Source organism: Thermobia domestica, chromosome 3, assembly GCF_964235325.1.
Source record: "Thermobia domestica chromosome 3, izTheDome1.hap1.1, whole genome shotgun sequence".
In the NCBI taxonomy this organism is placed as follows: Eukaryota; Metazoa; Arthropoda; class Insecta; order Zygentoma; family Lepismatidae; genus Thermobia; species Thermobia domestica.
Window position 1 is genome coordinate 45,178,621 of NC_137456.1, and position 15,313 is coordinate 45,193,933.

The window sequence follows — 15,313 nt, forward strand, 5'->3', positions numbered from 1 at the left end:
GACAATTTAACCACACACACTGCGTAATTTAGCTACATACTGAAGGCATCCGCTGATAACACTTTATTCACATTCCTTCTCTAGACAGTTACTAGTCACACACACACACACACACACCACAAAATCCACCAAGTGTACAACACAATGTGATACAGGGCTGTCTTAATGCATAGGCATGATGGCTACTTGCGCAGGGGTCTCACAAGAAGAATTACATATATTAATATACATGTAAAGTTTAGTCATAGGAATCCCAGCACACCGGTTCGCTCAGGAGCCCATAATAATATTAAGGCGCCACTGATACAACACATTTTTATATTTTGTAATCAATGGTTTTATTCACTGAAGTATCATTAATAAATACAGCAATATATTTTAAATAAACCAGCTCTGTACAAGAAATTTTAATTTTATAATTATTGTTCTTTAATGATGAACTGCTATGTCCTCCAGGAGATGGGAAAAATAATATTACAACTGGATAAAAGGGGACGTTTACTTCTACAATTGGTTCTTTTTTGTTGATAAGCCAAAAAATAATGAACACTGTTGAAATTATTGATACATCTAATTTGTTCCACAAAGAAAAAATGTTCGTATCAACTGTAAACACTTAGATCAATTTTTAATTTTGACCATTTTTCTTCTGTAAATTGCCTTATTATATATATACGTATTTTTATTTATATTACAATTTCACAACTGGCAATTTTTCTTCTAAAAGGTAAGCACAATATGCAAGAAAATGTAAAGATTCTTCATCACGACGGCCTCAGCCCTGCAAAAAATAAATAATGAGTTACATGAATTTGTTAATTAATACCATATATTAATTTTATGTATTAAACCATAAAATAATACCTTTGTGTTGTACACAGAGGATCAATACAATATGATATAAGAGTGAGTCAGCAAATAACTTTCCTCTGGCGGGTATGGACAAATAATATACTGCGAAAATAAATTATAAGGCTTATTTTATTTTTCCACATACGAACCAAGGACGTTGATTAATTTATCATACCGCTTTGTAAAGTTTTAGAAACCCCTCTTTGAAAAATGTGCCTGCATGCGAGAAAAACCTCCTGCTATCTTTACTTCATCATTGGTTCCCAAGTACCTTCCACAGGAGCATTCTTCAATGTCGGAAAGAGAAGCTGCTAGGCGCGAGGTCGGGACTGTATGGCGGATGCACAAGGCGCTTCCAATCGAGGGTGCCAAGATGGTTTTATACTGCCGCCGCCAAATGTGGTCTCATATTATAATCAAAAAGGAAAATATCGGAAATACACGCCGATTTCTGCGAATAGCACACTATATTCTTGTCACTGACTATTGATGAGCATTGCTTCTTCCATATTTACCGGGTACAGAATGGACCGCTCACTGTAGTTTTCTGCCAACACTATGACAGAACCATCTGCAGTATCTTGGTCGTACGTCATGAGATTACGTATAGATAGCTCTCGCATTAAATCGATGTCTTGTTTGGCCCACTGCTTTACGATTTCTCATGGGAAAAAGTGGCAAAACGTATTTTCCAACTTCTTCCCGTAAATAAATAATCTAATGATTTTCAATGTGAAATATTGTTTCAAATTCCAAACGTTTTGAGTGGCACATTATTTACGAAGAAATGTTGTAGAAATTAAAAAATATTTTCCACATTTATTACTCGCTTCTTGTCAAATTTGCATAAAATCGCTGAGAGATACAGAAAAAAGCAATGTTGTATGACATCCTGCTCTCTATATAACAATCATAAATGTTAATATTATTTAAAGTTCTACATGATTTCTTGATTTAACTGACTGATAAATTCGTATTTTAAGGTCTTTGTCAGCAGCGAACCTACATTGGACGTGACCTACAGTTTAAAATAGATCTGAACCATCTCTCACCGTGAATCGAACTCGAGACCTCGTGTACCAAAGGCATTACCCAAGAATGTTTCTTACGCCAATGAAGATGTCTTACAAGCTCAACATGTAGCATAGTACTGATTTCATACAATACAACTAAGTATCATTAGATTGTTTTCACCGTCAAGTACATATTCACTATTGGAAGGAAAAAAGTCAAGTAATGAACACATTACGATTTCAATCGAATTACACTGTACAAGATTATAAGATTTATCAAATGCTACTTAAGGATTATTAAGGAGAGAGTACATGAACTCTTTAGACAGCCACTCTGAAGTTTTTGTTATCACCTAACCATGTAAGTAAATAAACTGATCGTCACCGAACTTTACACCCTCTATAACCTCTTGATGAAGTCTTTTATATCACTGAAAATCTGAAACATATGTGACTTTGGTGGAAATTCATATTTGAGGTCGAACCATTTTCATGGTATGGAGGGAATCCATCGCTTCCGGGTAAGAGACAGCAATTTAGCTGAATCTCAACAACAAAGGAAATTTACAGGTGACTCTGAGGATTAATATTACGTTAATACTCAACTAATAGATCAGGTTGAATGATAGAACTACTATAGTGCGGACATGAGAGTGACTAATTTTTACTATTATTATTAATACCTGGTGTTTAAAATAAATTGATCATTTTTCACTTAATTCCAACGTATTTTAATGCAGAAAGAAGATTTTCATTTCCTTTGATGTTTTGCAAATAATGTCTGATACAAACTCTCAGAAAGATCCTAGTCTTCAGTCTTATCTCCTGTTAACTTAAGGTCAGATGTCTTTGAGGAAATACTGGAGAGAAAAAGCGTAGAAGTTTGAAGAAAAACATCACAGTTTGAACTTTTATCACCTTTTGCTGAATCGAGTCACGCAGTATTAAGGAAGGTAGGATGCAGACAAGTCATCAGCAGCGATGATATATATATACAGGGTGTTAATGAGTTGAGTTGATATTGAGTTTAACGTCCCTTTCAGCCGTGAGGCTATGAGACGGGACCTACTGATTAACGTGGAATCCGAACCACATGAGCTCCCGCCGGGAATCGAGGGTGCTAATGAACAACACCAACGAACTGTGAGGTGATTCCTCAGATCAAAATAAGAGAAAAAGTTCATATGGTCCTGTGAGGAAAAGTGCATAGTTTCAGAGCTAGGACTATCCAAAATGGTCGAAAAGCTAAATTTCAACACGCGCTATTTCGAAATCAAAAAACCGAGGAACAGCGGTCCATATTAGTGTAAATAAGTCATACATACGCAATCTAAAAATACGTATTTCATCAATGTGCAAGGGATTCTCTGGAGGGTATATTTTCAGACATGCTCTCAACAGAATTCTCTGATAATCTAACTTCAAGACGGTTCAAAAGTAGGCAAAAGACAAGCTTTGACAAAAGTGGATGCGGAATGCATAGGTGAACAGCCGAACCCCTCCAAACGGGATTAAAATAAAAGTCGGTCTATCCTCAATAACAGGGAATATGTGAGACTTTAAAAAAGAAAGAATTTCAGCATTTTCGGTTTTAAGGAATAGGAAATATAAATTATTATTATTATCAGTAGTAGTAGTAATAGTAAAAAAGATATGTTAGTCCCCTCAAAAGAAAAATGCATCTACCCCAGCCTCTCGCTATGGTAGTTGCATATACTTTTTTTTCAATAAGCACTAGAAACTACTAAACTCAGCTAATGTATGTATCTGCGTCTAGAATAATAGCGAAGAGTCTATCGTTAAGATGCATACATTTATTTACGCATACGCGAACTTTATAATAAAAACAAACAAAATTAAAACGCTCGATTAAGTTAGCAATTGTTCCTAACGAACTGTACTTAAAAAATACACACTTTGTTACCAAAAAATATTCGGGCCTCCTCTTGCCCACAAATAAAATAAATAAAAAGATATGCTAAGAGAACCATCTCTCACACACACAGGATTTCATGAATGCTAAGTTTCTCCAATTAACGACGAATATAGTTTCCAAAAATGGAAAAATAAACATATTCAATTTTTACACGCTCAGAATGCAATTCATAAAACTGACGAAATAGCTATAATGTGAAACGGGACACACTGTCCAGCAGTACTACATCCTGGTCTTACGGAAATATCACAAGCCAACAAAACAGATTATTCAGAAAAATCTGCACGAACAATAACTATCGCACTGAAAGCTTGAACGCATCTTTAAAAATTCGCGTTACCAATGAATTTAAATAATCTATTACTACCCAGCAAATATAATTATATTTTCGCAATTATCATTTAGTATCAAAATGTTTTTATTGCACTCCCACTGCGGAGGTATGTTTGTATATCACATTTTTTTCTTTATTAAAAATAGCTCTATGTGTGATTTCAACTTGAATTTATGTGAATGAAGACATTAAAACAATGATTAGGCATTTTATTAGTAGCCCTTCCAAATATTCTACTCACCTTCAATTTTGGTCTTTTAAAGTAAAACGTCGCTTTCTTTTATAATTACTCCATGAATGGAGGTCAACTCTAAAGTATGATAAATTTGGTAATATTTTCCTATAAGCTAACCCTAAATAGCAAACTCAGTGGATTCAGAGTCCAATAAGCTTTGTGTCTGTGCTAACCACATATTATAAAAGTTTTTTTTTTTTTTTTTTTTTTTTTTTTGTATCTATCTATACATATAAAAGCTCACTAACTCATTCACGACCAGATCTCCAAAATCGTTGATCTTAGAAACTTCAATCAGAGAAATTAGGAATTATATTTTTGGGCTTTTGGCATCTATGGCCATTTTTAGCCCTTCACGTATGCGAGATTACGTCCTGATCGATCACGCTATCCGGGTAAGGAAGAAAACGGCTTCCGACCTGTATGTTAGGCATTTGCCTGATATGAATGACGAAAATCTAGGAGAAACCTCACTCAGGAAAAACCACCTGGTTGGCCTGAAAAAGCTTTCCGCGCCAAAGAAGTGTGTGTTTCAACTACGCTATGCGAAGCCACTAGATACTTAAAAAATTGTACAATTCTTCTTAAACCCTAAATTGTTGATAAGAAGGGGTTTTACGAAGTTCAAGCTCTAAGAGGGAAGGTGACAGTTCTTCTAGTTCTTCACCAAGTCTCCTCAAGGGTTGGTCTTAAGAACATTAAATTTAGAACCAACAACTGTGGTTAACATTGGGTTTTGTTAAATTCTCTTCATAAGTGGGGAAACTAAGCCATTACCAACTTTTTTCAGTATATAGATCTCAGTGTGACGAAAAACAAGAGCGAAAAAATCAGAACATGGCCAAAAAAAGGGCCGGACGTAATATATATTTTAAACCACTGAATGTAATACTGGAGAAGAGGTATGATCAGAAGATGCGAAATTTTATCACTCATTGGCATATACAAATTCAATATGGCTGAGGACGGAAGAAAGCTTCCTTTAAACATCTGGGCTTAAAATGAGCCCTTCTTCCTTCTTTTCGCATCAGAGAATAATAATACATATATATACTTGCAAATGTTTCAAACCAGCTGAAACGCCCATTCTTCGCAAGAGAAGAATAAGTTTAAGGAAAATATTGGGCCCCTTCCCTTAGGACCGCTTTTCAATGGAAATATAATGATAAAAGCTCATAAGATACTCTACATTTGACATACAAGGGTCGTTCAAGATTGACCGGGACTTTTATTTCTTCAGAGGAAACAGACAGCACAAGAAACACCAAACTATGTCAGTTTTTCAAAGTATTCTCCGTGCGCGTCGAGGCACCATTGCCATCGTTGTGGCAGCTCCCTGATTCCTTTGACCTAGAAAGAATTTGGTTGTTGTTGTAGCCACTGGAAGACATCGTTCCGCAGTGCTTCATCTGTTGTGAATTTTTTCCCTTTCAGATAGTCTTTAAGGGGTGCAAACAAATGATAATTACTGGGGGCTAAATTTGGACTGTATGGGGGATGGGGCAGAACTTCCCAGCGCATTTCGGCCAGAGTTGCTGTTGCCACATTGGCCGTGTGAGGGCGGGCATTGTTATAGAGAAGAATAACATTTCCAGACAACACCCCAGGTCTTTTCTTGCGAATGGACTTTCGTACTGCACCACTCAACAATGTGGTGTAATACTCGGCATTAATTGTGCTCCCTTTTCCAGAAAATCCACATGGGTAACACCCTTCATGTTTTTTTGTCCATGCGCTTCATTACCAGCTCCCGTCCTTCGCGAAATTGTTCACACCATCCGTACACTCTTGTCCGTGACATCGTTTGTTCACCATACTGTGCTTACAATCTTCTGAAAATCTCAGCTGGTTTAACTTTCTCCTTCACAAGAACTTTGAGTACACACCGCTGCTCCAGTCACAGACACACTGCTTGCCGCCTTGTTTGCTGCGCATGCGTCAAATACGTTATGCCGGGCGCTAGTTACTCGAGAAGGAATACATTACGTCACCCACAAGTTTCATGATCCGGCTATGCATCGATTATTTACGTACGAAAATTCCGGTCAACCTTGAACGACCCTTGTATATATTGAACTTCCACTATCCTATAATCAACGCGATATGATTAAAAAAAAAGTTTGAGATAGGTACGATGTTCCAAAATTCACATCCATTTTCTCGTGATGCGATCACAAACAACAAACATCAATTTTCATGTAGAGAAAAAAATATATCACCTCCCCCTCCTGGCCTTTTCTTAAAATCGGAATTTGAAAAACGCTGGGTCAAATGACCGTTCTTTTTAATGAGGAGTTTACATACTGAGTTCCATCTTTTAAGAGGCTTGTGAGAGACACTATATTTTTCTCACAAATGTTGAACCCTGAAGTGACATGATAAAATGAAAACCTAGTTCAAGGTAGATCAAATGGCTCAGTTCTTTTGCTATGACTCGATCCCACACAAAACCACTTTCATTTTTATATATCAGATGCGTAACAGAAAGGGCTACAGAAGACTAATCCTCTCACCGCCATGCTGGTCATTTGGTAATATCTAACAAGCAAATCATCCTCCATCACATTTATGTCTTTCTACAGTCGAGCTGTGACTCCCAAATTCAAGTTGTTCCGATCTACCTCACGATAGTGGCTGAACACTGAAATGTGAGTGGCTTGCCCAATCGACTACATAAAAGTCTATTCCCACGGACACAGTCTGCAAACTGTAATACGAGAGCTGCTGGAAAAGTTTCTGCAAACCACTACTTACAATGGTGCTAATGTTTGCTGTTACAAAATTCGGAAGAATACACTTTTCTATGTTTAAACTATCTTTGATTGTTTAAGCTGATGCGTCTATTTATCACAGTAATCTGAAGTAGCTGTTTTCTGTTGGGAATGGAAATTTCTCGTGCACACTTTCGGGAAATGATTTTTTATGATTTCAAATGTAGTTTAAGTCCAAAATAATGCATCAAGAGATATAATTTGGCTTTTGGGGATGAAGTACCATCCAACAGGACTGTGTACAATTGGTTTTATGAATTCCACCGTGGTTGCACATTTCACAGTGATGAATTTCGTGAAGTCGTCCATACATGTATATTGTTGCCAGCAATATTGACGCTATTCGTGAAATGACTGAGAGAATCCGGAGTGCAACATACCGTAAAATTCAGTTATTCTTGCACATCAACATGAAATCAATACATACGATTTTGAATGGCCACCTGAACATATGTAACTTTCAGTAAGTCAGATTCTACTTAATTTTACTCAAAGCTTAAAAACAGGGTCGTGTAAATTGGTTAAAAAAAAAAAAGGTAAAATTTTGTGTATTACATCGTTCAAGGGGATGTAATTTGGGTCTATTCATACGAACTCGAAACAAAATAGCAATCCACTGTTTGCGTGTTTCAAAGTGAGCCAAAACCAACAAAAGTTGTTCGTTCAAGGAGTGCTGACAAGCAATGATTCCTCGTTTCTTCGGTTATACCAGACAAGTGGCAACCATAGCTTTAAAGGATCAAAGGACTAAATGCTGAATGATAGGCAACAATTTGTTTACCCGAGGTCACCAATGAATTGCGTAAAACAAACCCAAATCGTCACATCATTCTTTTCCATTAAAACTTCAATTCCCACTTAGCACACCAAACTGTTGATGTTTTCCCGTAAAAATGTTGAAGTAATGATTCACTGCTCGTGCTCTCCTGATTAACACCTAATGACTTCTTTGGTTTCCACACACGAAAATTAAGATGTGTGAAGAGTAACTTGTGTCGTCTGAAGCAGCTATTGACGCATTCTGAATAGTAGTTTGAGACACTTCTACAAATTGTTCTGAAAAATAAACAAAAAGGCTTAAACATAGAAAGATCTATTCTTCCTAATTTTATAATATCGCCAGTAGTTTTCAGAAACTTTTCCAGTAGTGCTCGTATGAGCAATTTATTAACATCCAAAGTGAAAGATAATACAGACCCCCGTACCCCTACAAGTTATACTATAGCTCATGCAAATAGACGTGAATAGTAAGCTGCGCGAGAAGGGTACGTGGAGGAGCGAACAGCATAGTGGTGTGGGTTATGTTCGAAGGGAAAGACCAAGTAGCGAGAGCGATAAGATTGTTTCAAAAAGGAAGGCTGCAATGGTACCAACTCTGTTAGGGCAGAATTTGTCAAAAAATTGTGCTCTGAAACAACAGACGAAAATTAAATTCTGGACAAAAATAAATGAATAAATAAATAAATAAATTGACTTGAAATGTTTACTTGCATAGGAAGACGAAAGAGGAAAAAAAATGACTCAAGGAATTGATCCGTGAACACGTGTTTCATAAATACAAAGGTGCCATTTGTTCTGACAACTACGTCATATTTTTTCCTGGTTGATAAGCTGTGACAGGAACAACACCGCGTGAGGCTATTTTGGCTATCTCCCTCTTCATCCACTCCGATGATTCCACCATATAACAACACTAAGTGGTTTTCATTCTTTCGTAACGACAGTATAACTTCCGTAACTAATGCTTGGACACAGAAGGAACAAAAAAGGCTGTTAGAAATGGTCTTCGGTGTTCAGCAGTAGGTCAAGAACAGATGCTATGTTGTGAATTTAAAAAGACGAAGTTGAAAATGTACTGTAGAATAGTACTTTTGTCCTCTTCTATTTTATTCGTAGGAAGTAACCAAATAAAAAAAGTAGTTACAGCATACATTTCCCTTACAGCTCCCAGAATTTAAATTTATTTTATTGCCTTTAGACAATTATGGCTCAGGCCGGGACAGAGCTTGAGAAGGTTGTGGGTCAGGTCCTATTATGAAGATACAGTCTCGGCATTTGCCTAGCGGGACTGGGGAAAACCTTCATTCAGGATGGTCGGCAGTGGGTTGGAATCCACGCACCTCCCCACTGCCAGTCCGAAGTCTGCGACAATATCACTTGGCTACCGTGGCTAGGTGGGACTCCCAGAAGTATCGACATACTTCAATAGAGGGTGTCCAAAATGTGTCGACCTTCAAAGAAGTTAAGAAACTGCAGTAAGGTTGAGTTATGCAAATGCTATTCAACCACACCGGCTTCAGCCAAAGTTGGCTCAATAGCATAAATAAATTGATCTCAATTGAATAAAACCACACTTCAGCAAACTATCGTATGACAAAGATAAGGGTTAAAATCAATTAAACTTACCTTATTAAGAAAGTGCTGTTTCCTCCATAATTTTTCTCTTCTCACAATTCACTGTGGTTTTATTGGATAACAAAGGAAATATAGTTTTGTATTCCAAAATGTGAAAAGACAAATACACACACACACACACACACAAAGAGTTACAAAAGTGAAACAATCACAAGGAAGAAAACTCACATCACGGTACTGGAACTATTCACTCACTATCGTTGTCTACGTCTATGGGACGAATACCCGACATTGTCACACCGGAAGTTCCCCCCCCCCAATCATCACCCTCATCACCACTGTCAGTAAAACTATTATCACTATCACTCATATCCGAATCAGTGTCTTCTCCAACATTAACGATTATTCTTTTCATCCCCTGATCCAACAAACCCTCTCTTCTAAAATATGCTTCCTCAATAGCCTTAACATTGTCACACTTTCGTTTCCATTCTTCCTTTGAAATTGACGCAAATTTCTCATCTGTCAGCTTCATCACATCATCTAATTTAAAGGTTGTGTTCTTGTCTGCAATCCATTTTTGCATCTGCCCAGATCAATTCTATTGGGTTAAATTCTGGATGATAAGGCGGCAAACGGAGAACTGTGTGGCCACGTTCAGATAGAATAGTATCTTTTTGTAGGTGCGATGGACTGGTTTATTTGCTTTGATTATTGCGTACAACTGTGGTTTCAACATGTCTTCACTGAAAGGAATGCCGTTTTCAGTAAGCCAAGATACCATTATCTTTCGAGTTGAATTGGTATTGGGAGGAGGATTAATTTGTTTATTATGTATGAAGCGTTATCAATGACGACCACACTTCGAGAGGGTAAATTGGGAATTAATTTTTCTTTCAACCACTTTTTATAATTTTGATAATTCATATCATTATGGTAATCCCCAGTTTTCTGGCCAGATTTAAATCTTACATACGCATTTGGCGCAAAATCTTCTTCGCTGCCGGCGTGAATGATTATTATTCTCTTCCTCTTTGAAATCGGGGAGAATAATCCATGTAATGATTGATCGCTCCAGTCATAAGGTGGCGTGTGCGACGCATGTACGTGTCTCATCCATGTATATAACAGGGCGAGAAATAATTTCTGTATTTCCTTATGCTTCGCAAAAAGGAAATTCTTTGTGTCCGGATATTGCTCTGTTCAATTAAAACTTGTCTATTTTTTCTAGGTTTTTTTTTTTTTTTTTTTTTTTTTAAATCCAAGAGTAAGGAGTATGTTCCTAAGTGTGTTGAGGCAGTCATCGAAACTTATAGACTGGGTTTATTTACAGTGGACTTTTTTTTTAAGGTTGGCCTTTGCTTTTCTGTTATATAAAAATCATTTACTGTTGGACGCACAAGTTTCATTGAAGTCATCTAGTTCCGCCTTCCTTCATCTTCTGGGCCTTTCTTTATGTGGTGTTGTGAATGACGCAGATGCACCCGACTCGATACTTGCCAGTTCATCTTTTATCCGACGTACTGCACTTAGGGATACGCCAGTTGCTCTGGAAACTCCCTCTAAAACAGAACTTAATTTAATAGTAAGAGCTCCCTGCTCAGCTTCCGTTTTCATGAACTTATACACGTTCCCAACAACCTCCCGCGTTTGGCTGTGCAGCACTTTACCCTTGAGTTTACTTTGTACTGGTGCAATCACTGTACGGTTGGCAACACCGGGCAAAACGGATCCATACGCGACACCGCACGATACGCACCGTTTCAATGCTAAAATCCGACTGACCCAACAAACTCCTTTCTTTCTTATCACTCCGTGATGGACTCTTCCAACTCTACTGCGCATATTGTATACACTGTTCACATCTAAATCCATGAGCTGTATCTCCCTTTTGCACTTCATAAATCCTTACTAGCTTCAAACTATCTTCTGTAAGCAGGCCCGAAACCAGTCAAAGGTTTGAGGTGGGGGGGGGGGGTTCAAGTCATTAAAAAGTCTCTTACAAATATCTAAATTGTGTTTTCTTGTATTAATGATAGCAATTTGTATTCAGGTCTGGAGGGGCCACGAAAAGTTTAGGGGGGGCAGCCCCCCTCTAGTTGCAGGCCTGTCTGTAAGCAAGAACTTCATACTGAAAAATAGAAATAAATTTTATCCACTTTTAGAACAACTCAGCCTTGTATTCCATTCAGTCTTCACAAAAAATACTTGAAATGTCTCTTTATTTAAGTGTTCCACGCTTACGCCTTTAGACTAAAGAAGACGGATGATCAATGAAAATGAATGATTATGCATGAATTGGTGGAATGGCAATCTGAAAACTCTGAATTGGTGGAATGGCAATCTGAAAACTCTGAATTGGTGGAATGGCAATCTGAAAACGCTGAATTGGTGGAATGACAATCTAAAATCCCTGAATTGGTGGAATGACAATTTGAAACCCCTGAATTAGTGGAATGACAATATAAAGCTCTGAATTGGAATGACAATCTGAAAACTGAATTGATGGAAAGGCAATCTGAAAACCCTGAATTGGTGGAATGACAATCTAAAATCCCTGAATTGGAATGACAATCTGAAAACTCTGAATTGATGGAAAGGCAATCTGAAAATTCTGAATTGGTAGAATGACAATCTGAAAATCTGAAAATCCTGAATTGGTAGAATGACAATCTGAAAACCCTGACAAAACCCAATAACATGGTGATGTCCACTGCAAATTATACATAACCTATGATCAAACAAGAGACTCCTCGCATTTAGAAATAAGCGCTTTGTCACTAAGCTACCGTGGCTTCCCCTTACACGCAAATTTCAGTCTGAGACGACCGAATATTTTTGGCAACAGTGTGTTTTTGTTGTACGTTTAGCTGCTAGCATGCGAAAATTCTATAGCTTTGTGCCTGTTTGCAGGTACTTGGCATCTACCTCACATTGACATACAGCAACCTGTGTGTGCTGTACTTGCTAACCTCACATAGAATACGATGTGATCTTAGTACCCTGGGTTGAAGTTGGAGGTAGATCATCGTCCTGAGCGCCGCAAGACTTCTTCACATACTGCGGATTCACCATTATATCTTCTTCCATACACTGAATTTTCTTGTCTAGCTCCGTACAAATTGCCATCTGGAAAAGCAAAAAAGTTACGTCACAACTGTTATAGAAACCTAAACAAACAGTATTTTGTGCAAAATTAATAAGTAAAAATCATTTACAATATGAAAATGCATACTTTATTCTAAAGAACCGTTCCTAAGAGTGAATGTTTTCCTTTTATACTATATCTTGTTATGTTCTTACTTTGATTTGAACTATCGTATCAATTACAATGCTGGAGATCAATTTATCTCGTCAACTAGAGCATAGAGTTGCAATTCATAATTCAAAATGATCCCCCCCCCCAATTTTCCTTCACGTATTTTTGATATAAACTAATTGTCTATCAGTTCACATGTCTTACGAACATAGCTTATTGTGGCAAAGGGATTGAAACTTTTTTTTTTTTATTATATTATTATAGAGATGTAGTTTTCTACCAAATTATTCTTGCCTTATTACCTATTTGTATTTATCAGCGTAAACAGTAGTTCCCAACCTTGTTTGTGTTCGCCAAACCCCTTCCTCGTTGTTGTAAACCTTGCATACTTCGCACCGTCCTCATTCCCATAACAAAGACAAAATGTGAAAGATACCATCTGCGAAGTTTGATGAAGCTAAAAATTGTAAGTGATGATCTACAAATGGTGCTTTATTCATGATCCCACAGTTTATTTCTATCTTAGTTACTTGCGCTCCCTTGCTCGCTCTTTACGCTTCTCCCCGCCAGGTGTAAAACTACTGGCCTAAATAATGTAAAGGTGAGACATTAAATTTGCGGCTCTACGTTCATCCCATTTTATTATTATTATTTTAGTGAATTACTTAAGATAATGATGAACACGCAGAACTCAGTCAGTGAGCCAGATAGTATCAAATGCTATGAAATGAACTAAGCCAGATAAGATACGAATATCAATATTAATGGGTAATACGATACGATTATCTACATCTAATAGACGAAATGAATTAGGATTTATTTCATTAACAGGAATTATATTAAATCCTATTAAATGAACTAAGTCTGACAGTATCAAATGCTATTAAATGAACTAAGTCTGACAGTATCAAATGCTATTAAATGAACTAAGCCAGATAGTATCAAATACTATTACATGAACTTACAACTCAGGTCAAGTTTTTCCTTATAGACCAGTAATCTAGCCACAGTTTACGATGTTAAATTATCGGGCAAATTCCTGCCCTACATAAAAGGTTTCGAAATGAAGTATTAGTTAATGTAATAGCATTTTGTAGACACTATCTGGACCAGTTGCTAATTTTTTTATGTTCTCTATTATCTCTTCACTAAAATTACAAAAACATGGGAGTGAGCTTTGCCAAGAGCCCTAAGATCTAACTTTATTTGTGTTATAGTATTTCATTTCTACGAAAGCATAGTGACTCGAAGAAAGGGAGCTGTAGCACTTACAAAGTCAGTATAGTTATTTACGAGAATGATTCAGAAAGTAATGCCTCTGAGACTACTACTTGGTCAATAGTACTGCAAACATTCTGAACTGTTTATTAATACACTGCTATAGTAGAATGTCACCTGTTTCACCTTCCTACCTCTTCAATAGACTAATGGACAAATCCATGGCATCGCGTCTCACTGAAACAGCGGACTGTCCTAAAATTTCTGACTACGGAAGGTTGTGCACTCAGGAACATTCATCGCCGGCGACGAGTCGTGGATACACAATTACGACCCGAAAGCGAAGCATCAGTCGATGGAGTACCGCCACACGTCCTTTCCTCCGCCAAAAAAATTCAAAGTTGCAAAGTGTTGTTACATTTTGCCTCATCCTGCTATAGTTCGGATCTTGCGGCCTGCGACTTTTGGCCCTTCCTCAAACTTAAGAATCACCTTAAGGGCCAACGCTACAGTTGTGTCGCGGAGATGGAAGCAGCACTTTGGCAATGGTGTCGTCTGCAGCCACCATAATTCTTTGTTGATGGCATGAAAAACCTTGTTTCGCGTTGGCGAAACTAGGTTGCCCATGTTGAAAATAGATGTCATCATTTGTAGCTGACATTGCAAACTTTCCACTGACACCTGTATCGGTGCTATCTGTCAAACACAAATAAAAGTATCACCTTGTAGACATTACTTTCTTGAGCATCTTCGTACCAACTGAAGCTGACGGACACATACTACTAAGAAGAAACATAGCAGTAACTTTGTGTCTCAGAGATGAATCTTGAGATACAAAGACAGGTTTACATTTCTTAAGTATAGTTAGTACGTTGGGAATTTAACGTCTTTTCCAGCACTGACGATAAAAATGCTTGTACACCTTAATGTGGTATCCAAACCACAAAAACTGTTATCGAGAAAGGTTGTAAGAGAAAAAAAATCACGTAAACGACTAGTTTTTTTGCACAAAATCTAAAAAATAAGAATAGAAACTGAAAAAATGAAATAAGATCTTTCAGTTTAATGTCCCATGATTATGCCCGTTAGGCTAAGGGAAACGGCTGATTACGGCAAGTGAATGATGATGGTAGAATTGATGGAATGAGAATGTGACAAAAAACGGGTGTACCCGAGAAAACCCACGGACACGATGTTGTTCACCACAAACTTATTTGGATGACGAAAAACAGAAACTGAGAAAGATTTAGGAAGAAGAAAAGCAGAATAAATAACGGAAAAAAACAATTCAGTATTTGTCCAATATTGATTGTACAGAGCAGAAGCGTGGGTGCTACAAT

At 37.3% G+C, this 15,313-nt stretch overlaps 1 protein-coding gene across 3 annotated transcripts in view; it reads right to left on the bottom strand.

Moving 5' to 3' along the window:
• Positions 1–250: 250 nt before the first annotated feature.
• Positions 251–15,313, bottom strand: part of CSN3 (COP9 signalosome subunit 3) — a 44,451-nt gene continuing 29,388 nt past the window's right edge. Inside the window, exons 8-9 of one of the 3 annotated variants that reach the window (XM_081750747.1) lie at positions 12,425–12,625; positions 251–781 (exon numbers count right to left, since the gene is read on the bottom strand). In XM_081750747.1, coding sequence (XP_081606873.1) covers positions 12,470–12,625 — 156 coding nt within the window. In that variant the 3' untranslated portion in view covers positions 251–781; positions 12,425–12,469. The remainder of the gene's footprint in view (positions 782–12,424; positions 12,626–15,313) is intronic. The other 2 variants (XM_081750748.1, XM_081750746.1) reach the window with 2 other exon arrangements.